This window comes from Myotis yumanensis, unplaced genomic scaffold (assembly GCF_028538775.1).
Source record: "Myotis yumanensis isolate MYYU_CA2020_CCGP unplaced genomic scaffold, mMyoYum1.0.hap1 SCAF_14, whole genome shotgun sequence".
Lineage (NCBI taxonomy): Eukaryota > Metazoa > Chordata > Mammalia > Chiroptera > Vespertilionidae > Myotis > Myotis yumanensis.
In genome coordinates this window covers 18631260-18650254 of record NW_027223765.1, presented here as the reverse complement: position 1 = coordinate 18650254, position 18995 = coordinate 18631260, and the positions used below count along the sequence as shown (strand labels likewise).

Below are 18995 nucleotides of genomic sequence, written 5' to 3'. Positions count from 1 at the left end.
CCTCATCTTCATGAGCATAAACTGAAGACCAGAAAAGTTTAAATTTACACATGGTCAGATTTCCCCGTGATCACACAACCAGGGTGGCAGTTTAGGTTTGAACTGTAATGTTTCCGATATGTGATATTAACATTGTATCATCCCAACTACAGTTTCCATCCTATATAATAAAAGGGTAATATGCAAATTGACCGAACGATGGAACAACTAGTCGCTATGATGTGCACTGACAACCAAGGGGCAGATACTCAACGCAGGAGTTGCCCCCTGGTGGTCAGAGCGCTCCCACAGGGGGAGTGCCGTCAGTAGGACATCCCCTGAGGGCTCCTGGACCTTGAAAGGGCACAGGCCAGGCTGAGGGATCCTCCCCCCACCCCCCCCCCACCCCCATCCCGCTCCCCCAGTGCACGAATGTTGTGCACTGGGCCTCTAGTCATCCATATATATTATTGATTTCAGAGAGAAAGGGACAAGGGAAAGAGGTAGAAACACCAATGATGAGAGAGAATCATTGATTGGCTGCCTCCCACATGGATTAAGCCCGAAACCTGGGTATGTGCCCTGACCAGAAATCAACCCATGACCTCCTGGTTCATAGGTTGATGCTCAACCACTGAACCACACCAACTGGGCCACAGTCTTCCATCTTCCTCCTCTGTGCTCCTTCATTTGTTTCACAGTGAAAAGGTGTCCATGCTTCCCTGTATTTAAACCTCCTTCCTGCCATGTACTTTGTATTACATCCCTCTTGCCTCCTCCTCCAGCCACTTTCCTTGCTGCCCTTTCACATCCAGACTTCCAGAAAGAGAAGCACATTGTCTCCTTTGATCTCTTTATTTTGCTTGCATTCCTTAACCCACAACCCTTGCCGAGCATTTCACTTAAACTGCTTTTCTCAGTCACTAACATTGATTTTTGCTGAAACTGATGGACTGTTCTCAATGTTATTTTTCTTCACCACTCTGCCATATATGACAGAGTTGACCTCTTTCTTCCTCTTGAAGTGCTCTTCTTTTCCTTTTGTGAGGCCAGACCCTCCTGAATTGCCTATCCTCTGGTCGCTCTTTCTCAGTCTCCTCACCTTATGCTCATACTTTCTTAGTATTAGTGAGTGATTTTCCCACGAGAACGCTCCCCTAACTTCTCTCTTTTTGCACTGCTGGTTCTCCGTAAACCAGATCCACTCCTGGAGCTCTAAACTTTAGAATCTAAAGAGACCCACTGTGTACTGTCTCACAAATCTGCTCCACAACACAGCTCTTTCACCTGAATTTCATACCCAGCTGGGCATCTACACTTGGCCATCTGCAGGCTCCTAACCCTTGATTACTGGTCTCATGTCCCAAGTGTCAGACCCTTCCTCACTGCTTGTCAGAGTGATCTCTCTAAAATGAAAATATGTTCATGTTCACTTCTCTCTCTGAAACCTGTCAGTCCTATTGCCCCCATAAGTCCACCTTAGCACTGCGTAAAAGGTGCTTTCTTGGCTTGGCCCCGCTTCCTTGTCAGCATCACACAGTGCTTAGTTTTCTGAAAGAAACTTCCTCTTCTCTTGCCTCCTGGGCTTTGCCTGTGCTCTTCCCCTGCCTGCCCTTCTTCTCTCCCCACCCCACCTTCCACTTCCCCCTCCTCTTGGATAACTTCTCCGAATCTTTCAGGTCTCATTTCTCATGACTGGGTTGAGGAGCCTTTCTTCTGCTTCCATAAGCACTCTGTACTTACTCCTATTACAGGTAGCACTTACCATATGCATTGCAGGTCTCCCTTAGCTCGACTGGTTTCCCTCAGTAGATGGCAAACTCCTTGAGAGGAGCCACCTGTATTTTGCCATCATGTTCCCAGAATCTAGCATCTGCATTTTCTTTTAATGGATGAAATAAGGTACTCTCTTTGGCTTTAATAAAGACACTTTATTCTCTTTACTACTGTGGAACTAAAGCTGGTACACAACTGGTCTTTTGGGATCCATAAACTCTCTTGGACCTCAGAAGTGAATAGACTAGTTGTTTTCCGGTGCACTGACTTCCTACTCTCTGGAAGTAAGCTTATCTCAGAGCTTATGTCTCTGAAATCATTTTTGTAATTGAAGTCCTTTAGCAGCATTCTTAGGAAGAGTATTTCATTCTCTTTTCAGTTCTTCGGTAATGTATCCTTTTGGTATTTATATGCCTTTTAATATGCAGCATAAGCTGAATAAAAATGCATTTCTTTTTTTTTATTGATTTGAGGGGGGGAGGGGAGGAGAGAGAAGACAAACAGACAGAGACACTTATTTATGCATTCACTGGCTGATTCTTGTATGTGCCCTTGACTGGGGATTGAATCCACAACCTTGGTGTATCGGGACAATGCTCTAACCAATCAAGCTACCTGGCCAGGGCCAATAAAATGCATTTCTTAAAATTCTAATCGATAAACAATATGAGTTTGAGCTTTTTCAAGAGTTTATTTTTTAAGCATGGTTAACTATAAGAGGGAAACAGGTCTCAATTTTTTTTTTTTTTTTTTTTTTGCTGGATTTCTATGTGTAACATGCAACCTCTCTTTGAAATCCATGAGCCAAGTTTACGAACACATTAGCAAGTCTTTAATTTTTCTTCCCATTGAAACTGTTCCAGTAAAAGGAAGAACACATTTATGTCTCTTTATTCTAAGAGAAATATACTAATATGTGATAATATCATAACAACTGAAACATAAAATCTTTTTCTCTACTGCTAACTTCCCTTAATTGCCATACAAGGTCACCAAATTGGCAAGCCAAGTGTAAGGTGAACTTGTGAAGAATCATAGTCACAGAAGTTAAAAAGCATTGATCTGTCACCTGCCATCTGAATAAGAGTCTAAGTTGAAAATCAGAGGAGTTAGACTGTGCTGGTGTAAGACAAGAAAATATTAAGAATATAACCTGTGAGAACAAAAAAGTAGGATTTCTTCTGGATTAAAAGCTGGTCTTTACTAAAATAGCAAATCCAGTTCTGTTCTCATTTATTCATCCTTTTACCTATGATGTGCAGAGAATCGTCTTTAAGTTAGATATACAAAAAATTAGAGAAGATTCAGAGAACCAAAAGAAACATAAATATAGGAAGTAAGCGGCCATTTAAAAAACAGTAAAATTGCTTAGTACAGAAAAAAGATTTCCACCTCCCTGACTTTCCAGTAACTGAAAGGTTATCATTAGAAGGGCACTGACAATGTGTTTTATTTTAACAAAAGTAAAGGAAAAGGCCTTAAATTTAGCAAAATAAAGCATAATAAAAAACTTCCTAGTTTAAGGGAAATGAACCATAAATAATTTGAAATCAGCAAGGGGGGGAGGAGAACTGTCTTCTTTGATTTTTGGCGGGGGTGGGGGGGGGGGGCGGGTGTCCATCCCTTTGTTTAAGGTCTAGAAATAGAGATAATTGTTTCCAAATATTCAGATAAACAGGGTACTTTTTGATTTGAATACGATATTAGATACTGACCACCTTTTATCAAGTATATAAAATATCAATGACCATTTTGTGATCTTAACACACAAATACATCAGTTACATTTGGTTTTGGGTTCCCAAAGGAAAATTAAATTCATCAAAAGCAGAGAAACATCCCAGCTGCGCTGGCATGGCACTTGATAGAGTCAAAGAAGATAGGGCTTTCCTGTAATATATTCTATTCTCAACCTTTTGTTTTAGCTTTATCACTTCTATCCCTTCCAATGATACTCCAGCCAGTCCACCTGCATCAAACGAATAATAGCTTTTTTAAGTAGTAGCAGTTTTTTCTGTATGTAGACAATAAAAGTGCCCATCTTTAGAAGTATTTTTTTCTTTAGAATCAGACTACTCTTACTTTTTTTTAATTGAACTAATTACTGGGTGCTTTCAGAGCTTTGCTTTTCATATATTACACATATTGTAGTCACACTATGTCCTTAGCATTTGTTTCGGTTTATAAAGAATACAATTAGCCTTTTTAGCGCTTAGTTCAGTCACAATTAAAGCTCCCCTAATGGTTAGGGATTGGTCTTTCCAAGGCTGAGAAGGTGTTTTTAATTATTCATTCCTCGGTTTGTTTCTCACAGCAGCCTCAGCTGTGCTTTATTATTCAAAGGTTAATGCAAACGGAGAAGTGGGTAAATTAAATCTGCTTGGCAGCCAACGACTGGGCCTATTAGCACACGCTGGAAGATGGGGCTGGGTATTGCAGGTTATTTCCACTATTGCAGCACCACCAAAAACAAAAACCTCCACATCCCTCACGGATAGCCCACACTGACAAGAATTATTAAGGGATACTACAAATTGGTGATTCTTAAATAGCAGATCCTCGGGAAAAAATCTGTTTGTTTTGCTTACAAAGGGAGGAGACAGTGGCTGACATCTGAAAGGTAGTAACAAGGCCAAGCCGAAATAGCTCAGTTGGGAGAGCGTTAGACTGAAAGATAGTAACAGCTCCTATAGAAAATTGATGTATATACCATGACTAATGAACTTTGTATAATATCAAGTCCTTCTTTTCACAAGGCTCTCATAGCATTTTGCCTATGAATCCCACGGAGCATATACATCTTGCCTTTGCTCATGCTGCCCAGAGGGGAAGCCCCTTGGGGATCAGAACTGTTGTGGTTTTTATGTCTTGCCCAGATCACAGTACCGTGCCCACACATAATAGGCACTGAGGCAAAGGTGGGGAAATAAGTCTCAGCACCTATAGCCAGTATTTTGCTCTTGTGGAGATCCTGATCTCCTGAAGTAATTAATCATACGTAAGTTTTGAATTAAGTCCACTAAACACCACCTCTTACGGACACTCAATGTCTTTTAGTGCTGAGTTATTATTTACGGGGTCTGTTTTAGCCACATAGCAGCTTTCTTCCCTCCTACAAGGCTGATATTTAGCTTTTCTTCTCCTAAACTTGGGGTGGGGGGCGGGGGGGGGAGTGGAGGTTTGGGAGTGTGGGAGTGTCTCTCTATGTTTAGTTGTTTTCATTGATGTGTGTATATCGCGGAGGTGTGAGTACAAATTTTAAAGCTACTATTAAAGAGCATGTGGTAATTTTGGCCTGATACTGTTTCAGATAGAGATAGAGAGAGACAAGACAGTAGTATGCAAGATGTCAAACAGCAGGTACAGAGAAGGGAAATTAGAGCCCTAAAGAGAAACTCTTCCTATTTTCCTGTCTTGAGACAAGGCCTAAAGGATGAGGTGAGCTTTAGGATCCTGATTCACCCCTACTGCCTTCTCACTTACCTGATGATAATAACAAATGGAGTAGGCACTGTTTTAAGCACTTTACATACATTAACTCATATAATGGCCACATAGCTCTATGAGGTAGCCACTCTTTCAGAGATGAAGGAACCAAGACAGCAAGAGGTTAAATAACTTGCGTTAAGTCACACAGTTAAAGGCAGAGCCAGGATTTGGACCCTGGGTCTCTGGATCTGTAGTGCCCTTTCTTTACCACTATGCCATACTAATGATTATTCTTCTTCAACAGACCTTTACTTAGTATCTGTGTGTGTAGTTTGCTTCATTAGTCCTCCAGTTGACTTGTTTCCTCTCCCTCCTCTGTGCTAACTTGGGCCTCCAGGCAGCCGCTTGGAAGAGAACAGTGATGATGGGTCTTTGAGCCGGAGAGCAGAGCCAGGGATACAGAGAAAAACATGCAGGTTGTAGGGTATCACATCTGACCTTTTTGGAATAAATTAGGCAGCTGTATGAAGAAATTGTTGTTTACCATATCTCTATCCAAGAAACAAAAGGTGTTCTCAGCCAATGAAAAGTGTATTGAGGTATTTAGCTTACTTGGGAAGCAACTGCCTTAACTCTGTATACAAATAAATAAATCTTAACTCTCCTGTCTAAGAATACTTAAATGCCCCTAAGACCTGCTCCATCCTAACTTTGAAATGGGATGTTTACTTTGAATAGTATAAATGTTAGAAAGAAAGCTGCATTGGAATGCTACCAAAGCACTCTGCATTCTGTCCTCAATGAGTGGTAACATTTTCGAGAACTGAAACGTTTTGAGAAAGGTTCGGCGTCCTGAAAACTGGAGGGGCAGCAGTGGCTGGCACTCTTGTCAAAAGCTTGTTTAACCTGCAGATAACATCAGTAGGCACATTAAAGCTCTACCTAACACATGCGTGGGGGAATTTTTAAATAATAAGGAAACACCACCTGCTCCAACATGCCCAAGTTGTCCTTTGAATACAGCGGAGAGAGGCTAATTCTGGGAGCCTTGTGTGCCTTGAGACGTTTTATTTCTCACCCAAAACAGAGGAAAACACATAAGAGCGGGGGTGGGAGGTGGGCAACAAAAGCAGTGTTGCAAGAAGTGGTAGGTTTGCTAAAGAAATTGAGAGAATAGTCAAAGATCACTATTGCTAGTATGAAAAACAAAACAAACAAAAAGAATTTGATAGCGGAAATAAAAATGGCTGTTTGCCACCTCTGAATCTAGTCCTTGAAACATGCCCAGGATGAAAAGGTAAAAGAAAATCCACACCTTGGTCTTGGTCTTTGGTCTCCTATCTTAAGCAGGGCAGTTATCATAATGGTAACCACACAGTTTTTCCTGTTGAGTCTTCTAAATTGGCAGCAATCGTGATGTAGTAAGGGCTTTTCCTTAGGATCAGAGGGCTTAGGTTTTCTTCTGTAGGTGTGATCTTAGGCAAAGCATTTCACTTTACAGACCCTTAATTTTATCGCTTTTGAAATGAAGGCTTTGGACAGAAGCGAGTCTCAATGGGAGCTTTTTCATTTTTTCAAGTTATTTCTTTATTTTTCCCACCCCACCCTCCATACTGTGAAAGTGGCTCATTTTTCCTGCAAGGAGAGGATATGTTGAAAAGGAGGGGACAGGCTGAGAATAAATCAGTTAACTTATTTCTAGAGTCCTTCAGCTAACTAAAGGATTAAAAATTATATTATTCAGCATTTTAAGTAATTCTGATTGACTTTATTTTTTAAATATATTTTTATTGATTTCAGAGAGGAAGGGAGAGGAAGAGAGAAATTAGAAACATCAATGATGAGAGAGAATCATTGATTGGCTGCCTCCTGCATGCCCCCTACTGGGGTTTGAGCCTGCAACACGGGCATGTGCCCTTGACTGGAATCGAACCTGGGACCCTTCAGTCCACAGGCCCATGCTCTATCCACTGAGCCAAACCAGCTAGGGCCTGATTGACTTTATGCCTGTTGTCCAACTCAATGGAATTCTAGTCCAGTTCTAACCTTGCATCTGTGTTAGGAAAAAGTTGAACTAGATGATTTCCAAAGTCTTCATAATTGTAACCTTACTTCCAACAATCCACATATATAAAAATATTGGTTTCTTTTTGAATCCTTGACTTATCTTTGTGCTAACAAGTGAATGTGTCTTATAAAAATGTGGGTTAGAAGGAATAGGAAGAATATCATTTTCCCATGCAGTCCTCCTTTTTGCTTCCCAGTTTCTCTACTTCTCCTTGCTCACTGTTTAGAACAGTTGTATCTCTTAAAATTTTGTTGTAAAGTTACGTGCTCAATGCAATATATCACATGTTGGGAAAATTAAATACACAGAGACATCCTTACACAAAATATAGAAAGAAACAAGGAAGTCTAAGGTGTCATGAACTTTTACTAAGAGTCTTCTGTCCTCAATAACTTATAGAAGGCTAGTTTAATCACTAAGCATACTATCTTGCTAGCTACTACCTTCCCTGGGAAAGAGGAAGGACCGAGATTATTTAGCAGTAATTATGTTTTGTTTAAAATTTTCTTTTCATCTTCTCTCTCTCTCTCTCTCTCTCTCCTATGTTATTAACACTGTTAACAAAAGATACTGATTTTAAGATTTGGTAAAAGATAACTATAGTCAACTGAAATCATTTTTTTTATCTTCACATCTCAAATCTAGAAAGAGGGATTGAGAATATAGGTCCTCCCATTTATTAAGCACTCATTGACAAAAAGTATAAAATAATTATTTTTCTTGGAATACTTCAAGAATAAGGACCAGATACTTCAGAACTGGACTGTCTACAGTTTGGTGGATGGATTGGAGGAAAGAAAGATTGGAGGTAGGGACACCACAGAGGATACTGGTACCATCATCTAAGTGAGAGCTGATGCCTCCAGTAGACACATTACAGAGATATTATGGAGTAAGATTCTACAGGCTTTGGGGGATTTAGAGAAGAGAAGGGGGAAGCATAGTCAAAGGTGACTCTCCAGTTTCTAACCAGGTTAGAGATTCATTCCACTGGTGTTGGTACATTGATTATAGAAAGTGGATTGTTAGATACCTAGAATGAAGGTGAGGAGAAAAGGTGTCTAAGGATAGAACCCCTAGGAGTTAGTCATTGATGAGGACAAAAGAATTGGAGTAGTAGCCCAATTAGAGGAAGACTCTTGAAGAGACACCTGGGGAAGAGAGTTTTTTCAAGGATAGGGATGGGAGCTACAGAGAATGGTAGTAAAAGGAAGGCAAAAAGCACAGTTGGATTTAGCAACAAAGAGGGTTAGCTCGTGCTGTTGAGAACACTGAAGACGTTTTTCACCTTGAATCTCCCCACCCCCACATGTTTTTTTTCTCATTTCATTCAGTTTTGTGGCATTTCCCCTCTTTAACTGCCTTTCCTACTGTCCTTATCTGTAACTGATCTGGACCTTGCCTGCATATTTTCTTTTAAGGGATGTGAACTACCCTTTCCTTCCAGTCCGACACTAGAGAAACACATACATCATTGTGTTGTAATCCAGAAGCTCAGGATTCCTGCAGCTGTTTACTTCCAGAGGGACTTTGGACAAAGGTGCAGCATATCATTTGTGGGAACAAAGTGCCTTCCCACTGGAAGTGATGAATTCTGCTACATGAAGTCTGACACATAAGCAGGAATTATTACTAGAGCTCCTAAGAAATCCCCAGAAGTCTCCTCCAACCCATCCTGTCCCTGTTGGTTTCAGGTTAGTGTTGGCACATTGGAGATGCTCTACAAAGGCAAATTCCTTGTCCTGTGAAGCCAAGACCCCAACACTGCCCCTGCATCCTCCCCTTTACCTGTCTCAGACAGTGTTAAATGAAAAAGCAGCAGACACAGCACAGTTAAGATATTCAGATATATTTAAAGCATTTTAAGTAATCTTAAGTAAAGACAGTAAGAGCTTAGTCCTTTTCAGCAATCCTATATAATAAAAGGCGAATATGCAAATTGTCCCCATGGGCAGGAGTTTGACCAGCTGGGAGTTAGACGTGCGCTGACCACCAGGGGGGCAGCGCGAAACATGGCGGGTGCTGGTGATGCGGCGCTGGTAGCAGGCGGCAGTGGAGGTGCTGCCGGCCCCAATGGGCCCCGACAAGAGTGGGACCACGGCAGGATGGTGGAGCAGGTGAAGGGGTGGCGCCAGGCCAAGCAGGTGTGAGCAGGGGCCCCGATTGCCCTGCCGGTTGCCCCACAGATTGGCCTTGATCCCTGGCCAGGCCTAGGGACCCTACCTGTGCATGAATTTCGTGCACCGGGCCTCTAGTTTTATTATAAATTTATAAATATGTTATGCATAAGGCTCATCCACTGTAGGCGGCAGCATGGAAAGCTAGACACAATTTATAAAGTTGATTCTCTAACAGAATTTCTCCAAGCACCAACTTTGGGCATTTAAACAATTTGTAATTTGCTAACTGATATTTGCATTTTAACAAATTCATCTAATTGCATTTTATTTTGAAATTTAACTGTTGTGTTTATTTTTCTTCTTTAAAAAATAAAATCTGAAAAAATAAGAGTATCAATTATTAAGAATACTGTAAATGGTAAAACATTGCTAAGTAACCTCATACCTGAAAAATCTTGATATTAAATAAACATTGTAGTCTGAAAAATTGGACTTCTTAGGAGGAGCATGAATTCTGATAGGTTCCAAAGTTCTGCTGGATCTAAATAACATTAGCTTTTAGGGTTATGATGGTGATGGAGATAGTGAAGATGATGATGATTTATATACAGTCTCGGTAGCTTTTTTCAAGCCCTAGGATCTTGAAACCCTTCTTAGAAAATCACCAGGTAATTAACCTTTTGAATGTGTTGGTGAACTTATATATTATCCACAAGGCATGACAACAAACACAAAAGCAGTGAACATTTGGAGGCTTACTAATTGGGCCCTTATAGAACCCATTATTCAAGCTCCGTGAGTACAGTTCTACTAAAACTTTACAGTTGCTCCCATAATTGCCCCATTTTACAAATGAGTGAACTAAGACGAAGGGAGATTAGTTCAAGAAGCACTGCAATAAGCTTTGGGATTCCAAGTGGTGTGGATATGCCATTTCTAAGATGATAGAGGAGGCCAGGAAGTATTTTCTTAAAGAGATATATTTTGGCCACATAAACCAACTTAGAGTAATAATATTGATTGTGTTATTTAACCCACTGTTAACTGCATAGACAGCTGACTGACTTCAAAGAGCCAATAAAATTTGGAGTTCTGAGAGCCAAATAAAACTTAGATTAGGCAAAAATTGAATGTAAGTTATCTACAAACACTACTCACTTTTTGTGAGGTATCTCCAGCCTTCTTCTGAGTCTCTTCCTTGGTGGCACTATTTGGTGACTCCTTATTTAGCCTAAATTATATAACTAACTAATATAAATTATATCTTTGTTTTGGGGAAATGTATCTTTGCACATTATTTCATAGCTGTGTACTGTCATGTGTATACTCTTCAACTAACTTTCTTCATCTACCTTGGAGTAATGTATGTATAAACCTATAATTTACTCTACTTTTAAGCTCTTCCTTCTGATAAACTTACGTATTCATGTTGGGTCTAATTATAGCTCAGAGTGTAACCATGTGTATTATTCATCTGAGTGAGTGAGCTTGTCTGGCAACAGGGTGCCATGGTTGCCAAAGCTTAATTGTCATCTGATCTGAATATATTATGTCTATACCTCATTGTCAGCTTCAGAAGAGGTAGGTAAAGGGGAAGATGGGTTGAGAATGCTGTATTTTGGTCCATTGCACCACTGCTTCTCAACATATTTCAACACTCTGCGACAAATTTGGCTGTGATTTTTTTTTCATCTTTTTTAAATAAGAGAAATCAAACACGAGAGATAAAATTGAACTCTCTTTCATTCCATATCTCCAGGTCTATTTCTTCTATTACACCACTACACTCTCTCCTGTTCCTTGCACAGCCACTATCATGGACTTACCTTTCCAGTTCATTTCTTAAAAGATTTGGCATAGATATCTATCTCTATACAATATAAAAGAATTGTTTTATGTATCTAGTTTAAACAATAGGATCACACTGTATAAATATGCTGCAGCTTAGCTGCTGTTCTCACACAGTATTTTGGTAGATTTTTTTTGGCATACTTTTTCCCAGTATGAAACTTTGATACATATATAAGAACGTTTCTAATGTGTAAGTTATGAAACCTAGTTATAAAACATAACTACTGAATTTACCAGTTATACTGAGAAGTAGAATATTACTAGAACCGCTGAAGCTCCTGTGTACTATTCCTCCACCTTCTGATTCCACCCAGGAAACTACTCTTTTGAACTTGGTGCTCATTTATTTTCTTGCATTAATATATATGTATGTGTCCTTCAACAGTATATTTTCTTGTTTGCTTGTTTTTAAAATTTATAGAAATAGTATCATTATTCCTTTTAGATGTGATTTTTTATTCAATATATTTTTAAGATTCATCCATTTAGTTTATGTATTGTCACTGCTTGTGTAGTATTCCTTTCGGTGAATTTAAACATTTTTCTATCAAAGGACATTTGTGTTGTTCCCAGTGTTTATATTTACAAATAGCATTGCCATGAATATTCTTGTACATGTCTTCTGGTACACATATATAAAAATTTCTCTGGGCTATGTACTTAGGAATGCAATTACTATGTTGTAACATATGAGTATATCCAGGCTGTCCCCCAAAATGTATACTTACTTTGAATAATTATTAATTCTAATGGGTTAAATATCAAAAGAAAGAAACATCAATGGAGCTATCAGAAAAAAAGTATGTACATTTTTTGGGACACCCTGTATATTCAACTTAAGTAGGTAGGTCCACATTTTTATCCAAAGTGATTGAACACACTCATCAGCAGTGTATAGTAGTTCTTGTTTTTCAACATCCTCATCAACAGTTGGTTTTGTCAGGCATTAATTTTTGCCTATATGTGTTTAAAATAATATCAAATTGTATTTTTGTTTCATTTTTCTGATTTTAATGAGATTGAGCATTTTTAAATGAGTACTAGAGGCCTGGTACACGAATGCATGCATGGGTGGAGTCCCTCGGCCCTGCTGGCAATCGAGGCGTCTTGCCCAGTCCTGATCGGAGCAGATGGAGGTTGGCTGGCCGGCCGGGGAGGCGGGGAGGGACCGTGGGAGGGCTCCAGGGCATGTCCAGTCCTCTCGCCTAGTCCTGATCAGCCGGACTCTAGCAGCAAGCTAACCTACCAGTAAGAGCATCTGCCCCCCTTGGTGGTCAGTGCATGTCATAGCGACTGGTTGAGCGGACACTTAGCATATTACATTTTTATTATATAGGAGTAGTCATTCATATTTCTTCATTTTGAAAATGCCTATTTATATCTTTACTAATGGATTATTAGTCTTATTGATTCATAAGATTTTATATTTTCTGAACACTAGAATTTGGTCAATTTTATATAATCCAAATCTCTTGTCTCAGTGTGTGGGCTCGTCTCATTAGTCTCTTTAGTCAAACTCTAAAACTTTTGACTTTTGCGTTTAAGTACTTAATCTGTCTGCAACTGAAGTTTGTATATTTTTTGAGGTAGAAAACCAATTTCTCTGTTTTCAAAATAAAACAAAACTGTTTTCCTAGCTCCATTAGTTCTGACACGTATCCGATTTCCATGTGTGCATGGACAAGTTTGAGGAGCTTTTTTTTTGAGCTTCCAAATAGGTTTTAGGATCAGCTTGTCAAGTTTAATTTTGTTTTTAAATTGTTGGACTTTTTTATTAGAATTGTATTGGGTCAATTTGGAGGAAATTGATATTTATAATATATTGGGGTCTCCCTACCTATAAAGTTTGTAGCTCTCTGTATTTAATTCTCTTGAATGTATTTCAGTATTATAATTTTCTTCATAATAATCTTATATTTTTATGAAAATTATTTCTAGGTTCCTTATATTTTTAATACTACCATAAAAGATATTTTAAATACATTTTCTAATTTTGTTGGAGTATTAAAAGGCAGTTGATTTTTGCATATTGATCTTATATTTAGCTATTTTGCTATATTCTTTTATTAAGTTTGATAAATTATCTAGAGAATTGGGGAGTTTTTTCTGTGTTCATAAATACTGCAAGTGTTAAGTTTTATTTTTTCCACCTCAATCCATATACTTTTTTCCCTTGCCTTGATGAGTATGATCTCTAATACAGTAATGATTCGAATTGGATGTAGTGGACATCCTTGTCTTGTTCCTCAATTTTAAAAGGTGTGCTTTTAATATTTTACCATCGAATATATTAGTTGCTGTAAGGTTTTTATAGATGCCCTTTATCGGTTTAGGTTAAAGAAGTTTCTTTCTATTCCAATTTTGCTATGAGTTTTTATCATGAAGGGCTGTTATTAAAGCCTGTTGGGTACTTTTTCTGCATCTGTTGAAATTATGAGGTTTTTTTCTACTTAATCTGTTAATAAGATAAATTACATTAATAATTTTCTGTTATTAAACTAGCCTTGCATTCCCAAAATAATTCGGACTTGGTTAAGATGCATGCTTTTTTGATATATTGCTCAACAATACAATTTTTGTGGATATAAACTAATTTCAAAATAGAAGCTAAATCTCTGTTGACAATAAAATCTTTCCCAGATACCTTAACAGGGTTGCCCACTTTACTACAGGATGTGAGGATAATTTCTGGCTGTTAGATGTTGGTATTGGCTTGATATGGCAAAAAGAACACTGGAAAGCTAAGTTATTTTTGCCCTTCAGTTCACCTGAGAAAATTAATACAGTTCAGTTGACTCATGTGGGCCTTATCTCCCTCAGTGAGTTTCTCTGAGACCCAGGGACATATATTTATTGCTTGCAGCCATGTGGCTTCACTTGCTTTGCTGTTAGTCCATCATCATCCAACCGACATTTACTTACTAGGCACTGAGGACAAGGCAAAATCTATTTCTCAAGGAACAACTATTTTAATGAGGAACAGAAAAAGTAAAGTTACAAAACACAGTTATAAAATGAAATGATACATCTTACCTTCTATAGACCACACTAGTGGTGATGTGTGGGGATGGATGGATATGGATAGAGAGTCTTTGGGTGCAGAGAGAGAAATGAAGAATCAGATGAGATATGATACTTGAGCTAAGTTTTATGGATGATGAACATTTACTGATCTCCAAGAGCATCATTTGTTTTCTAAGTTGTTAACAAATGATAGTAGCCTTTTTTTTGTTTTTTTTTCTCTCTCTAGCTGCCCTTTTAGCTTTGAAATTTCATCTCTTTGGCCCTATGACCATATTATCCTTTTCAGGACCTCATAAATAATTACATGCTTTATTAATTGTTTGTGTTCCCACCTGTGTCTTTGGTCCTTGAATCTTTTTTTCCATAGATTTAGGGCTGTGAATGACAAAAGAGAATCTTCTTTGTTCTGTTTTATTAAGTAACTAGAGGCCCGATGCACGAAATTCATGCAAGGGGCTCGGCCCTCACAGCCCCAACTGCCGCCACCCTCTGCAGGGTGATCGATTGCGGAGCCCCCCAACCCCCCTCCCCACTGATAGCCCTGCAAAGGGTGGCAGCCCCAGCCGACTTGCGACCTGCCCCCCACCCAGTGGTCGTTCTGGAAGGTCATTCTGCCGTCTGGTCTAATTAGCATATTAGCTCTGTATAATATAGGATACCAATATACTTCATATATAGAATACTGATGATATTGACAAATGAATCATCATATAAAATGAACCTATTAACTTCGTTGTGTTTTTATGAAAATGCTCAATTTATTGTTACCATAAATAGATATTTTAAATTCCAAGCGTTTATATAATCTCTAAGCACATTTCATTTGTATGTCTTATTTCAGTGCTGGACCCAAAGGAGACAACATTTATGAATGGCGGTCAACGATATTGGGACCCCCAGGATCTGTCTATGAAGGAGGGGTGTTCTTTCTTGACATTACCTTTTCACCAGACTATCCGTTTAAACCCCCTAAGGTCAGTATGATGTATTGATTCATCTTTAGTGATACATATTGATATCACTGTGTACACATATACATATTCTTAAATATACATATCTAAGAATGCACATCTATCCTGTTAGCATAGACAATGTCCAAGGGCTGATTGTATGTAAAAGGAAACAGAATGTACAAAAGTATAGGTTATTCCTCCACTTCAGCCCTGTATTTCATATTACATTGTTTTTTGCCATCCTTTCTCAGTGTTTCCTTTTTTTGTGGTATATGTTTAAATATAACATTAGAAAGCATGTTATGGCTGAAAATAGGGGAGTAAAATTGGGCTCGTACCAGCCCTTGAGCCTGAAGCTGGAGCCAGAGCCACACCCACACTGGAAGCCAGACTGGAAGTGGAGGGAGCCCCACCAAGGCAGGGCTTATGGCACCAGCTATGGCACTCTGAGTTCCGGAGCCTTCATGGTTCAGCTGCTCACGTGAAGTGTACACATGCACTAGAATGGAAAGTGTGACCCACAAGGCTTAAAAATCACGCCAAGAAATTTAGTAAAGAAGTGTTTTCATATTAGTACAAATGAATAATTAATGAAACTCATATATAAATGACTAGAGCAAGTGCAGGAGTACAGTGTCATGAGAACGTGGTAAAATTTTCACTTATCTAAATCAAGATTATGTACTTTAAGAACTCTTCATGTTCCTTTCTACTGCATATAAGCCAGTCATTTGACAAGTTTAAATTTGTTCTCTGCTGTGGAAAGGAAAAGACCCTGCAAACACTGTGTATATTGACCATCATGAAAGAATTCTCATTTGATAAGACTTACCTCTCAATGCCGAGGGAAATAAAACTTATTTCAGTTGTAGGTTGGAGTAAATTTTTAAAAGCAAGAATAAGTCTATACCTTCACCATGACTTTCTATAATTCCCCTCCCTTTTTCCTACCTTTCTTCTCTTTCTTTCTCTCTCTTCCTTTCTTCCTTCCATTCCATTGATGATTGCATGTTGTTTTTATTTCAAAGCAAAAAGTAATAACTATTAATTTTTCCAAAGAAGAAACCAAGGCATAGAGAAACTAAATAACTTGCTCAGCATTATTCAGCAAGCAAATAATGGTGTCAGGGCTTAAACCAGTGGTTCTCAACCTTCCTAATGCTGTGACCCTTTAATACAGTTCCTCATGTTGTGGTGACCCCCAATTTCATTGTTACAAATTGAACATAATTAAAGCATAGTGATTAATCACAAAAACAATATGTAATTATATATGTGTTTTCCGATGGTCTTAGGCGACCCCTGTGAAAGGATCGTTCGACCCCCAAAGGGGTCGCGACCCACAGGTTGAGAACCATTGGCTTAAACTCATGTTTCTTACTATATTACACAATACATTGTATCCAAGCTGAGAGACTTGGTAGCACTAGTGATCACCCAGAGCTGCATTTGGTAGGTTTTCAGTGACAAAGCCATAATATATCTAATTATTTTATCCTTTTACTGAATTGGAACCTTATGTCTTTCCATCTACCTTGGACCAGCCCATAAATCACCTGGAATACCTGTTACTCTACCAGTGATGGAGGACCTTTCTCTGACAGCCTCCTCAGTAAAGGAAGTTCAGAGCAGGGGAGAGAAGGGAAAGCTCAAATTGGGCAGTTGTGCTACTTGTATGTCTGGTGTAGTCTGTATACATCTCAGAAAATGTATGGACTTATCCAAGTTCTGCATGACAGAAATGTGTAGATTAAACAAATCTAGAAGGGAAAGCTAATAAGATAGATAAACTAGTTCCATTTCCGAAAGACCTCGATGAACTGGAAGGATAGGCCAAAACTAACAAGATGGAATTTAACCTGGCTACATATGTAGTATTTCATTGAGAATCAGAACGAAATCATGATACAGATAGAAAAGAGATGCCTGCTTTATTTTCCTATAAAGAAAATTTGTGGGCTTTTGGCTGCCTAAAATTCTATGGGTACTTGGGGTTCTTGAAAGCTTAAGGAGACATTCTTAGGAATATAATTTTCAGGACTTTGAACTGGTTGCACTGTATCTCAAGTGACTCATTCACTTTTAAGCTCCTCATTTTAAGGACAAATGAATAAGCTTGGGAAAAAGAGAGTTATTGGCAGTCTTGAGTTTCTTCACTTGATCTTCACTGTACTGAGCATAAGCTGTACCTACTTATTTCTCCTCCAGTATACCCAAGGAAGGCTAGGATGTTTCCTTTCACAGATGATGAAGCTTAGAGAGGTTTTTCAGTAATGTACAACCACAAATCTACTTGAACCTCTGACTCCAGGGACCGTGCACTTTGCACTGAATTATACACAGTTAGCCTGAAGATGTTTACTAGTAAAAATAGGACATAGAAGGAATGTGATATCTGGCCTCGGATGTTTCAGGAACTCTGCGGTGTGAGTTGGGGTTAGACTTTATCCTGGATGGCTGCATAGGACAAAAATAGAAGCAGGAGGGTGTCAGTTACAGGAAAGTAGATTTCAATTTTCTATATGTGAAAAATCTGACCCATAGTTGGACAGTCTGGTTTTGAATAGCTATGCTTCTGAAATACTAGGCTTCCCTTTTTTTTGTTGTTAATTGTCTACTACTAGGCTTCCTTTTACTGGGAGTGTTTGTTACAAAAAGAATATTAAACAGAAAAGATTAAATCCCTCTACTGAATGAATTTGATTTGACAATTTCTTAGGACTAAGACAAATCAAACTTTGGTAATGCTAATCACAATTTAAATGCTCATTTATTAGAAACTGGTAGGAAGTTTTTCAAAGCATATTATTACCACCTAATTATTAGAAATCAAATTTTATAGACAGATAATGTTACTCTACTAAAGGGGAAAAGTTTGTAGGTGTCTTGAAAACTGTTAACTAAAACAAAGACTTATTAATAGTTTTGAAGTACCATTGTTCATGCTTTCCTAGTCCGCTGTTACTCTAAGTAATCCATATTTGGGCTTAAGCTTTGTTGTTTTCTCTGTTGCCCTCATCCTGTGCTCTTTTCCAACAACCTTACCACACACTTGGGTTCCTTCAACATTTCCCAGTACTCTGAAGAATGAACCCAGAGTAGGGTAGGTGTCAGGTAGAATTGTTGGTGAGAGCAGAGGCTCAGAAATAAATCTGATTGGCTGTCTAATGGTTATCAAATATCCATACATAAAATTAGTCTGTGGCATGATTGGATTCATGAAATGAACTTTTCCTAAACTCTCACACTTGGAATTTTTACGTACTATAGTGCTCAAATATATCGCTTAATGGTCAGTAGAGCAATTTGGATGATTTGTCTTGCCACAGGAACTTTGTGGGAGTAGGGCTTCATCAATTCGGACAGCCCTACACTTCAGCACCTAAATCCTAATAAGGCAAGAAAAACAATTTTTATAAGTAAATACTGCTCATTATACTTATTATACTAGTTTCAAATGCTGTATCTCAGTACAGTTTTTAGTACATTGCTTTTCTTATGCATGGAATCAGTATGTTTATGCATTTTTTTTACTAAATCTATAGCAATTTTGTTTTGTTTAACATTGTTAGTTGTATCTAAAATATCTGATGCCAAGTCTTTAGTTGAATTGTTAACCACTAGTAATATTATTTCTTTGGGAAAATATTTGTTTAATGAAAATTTAGAAATGACATGTGGCCGAAAATAAAAGCATATTATTATGCTGGTAAGTCCCAAAGTTTTTAATACTGTATTTTTTTTTCAGTGTAGGCATACATTTTAATGTTATAATTCAGATATCTATTTTTAAAGT

General features: G+C 38.4%; 1 protein-coding gene across 1 annotated transcript in view; it reads left to right on the top strand.

Moving 5' to 3' along the window:
• Positions 1–18995, top strand: part of UBE2E2 (ubiquitin conjugating enzyme E2 E2) — a 248633-nt gene that overhangs the window by 167751 nt on the left and 61887 nt on the right. The window contains exon 4 of the mRNA XM_070433331.1: positions 15088–15220. Within this exon, the coding sequence (XP_070289432.1) occupies positions 15088–15220 (133 nt within the window). The remainder of the gene's footprint in view (positions 1–15087; positions 15221–18995) is intronic.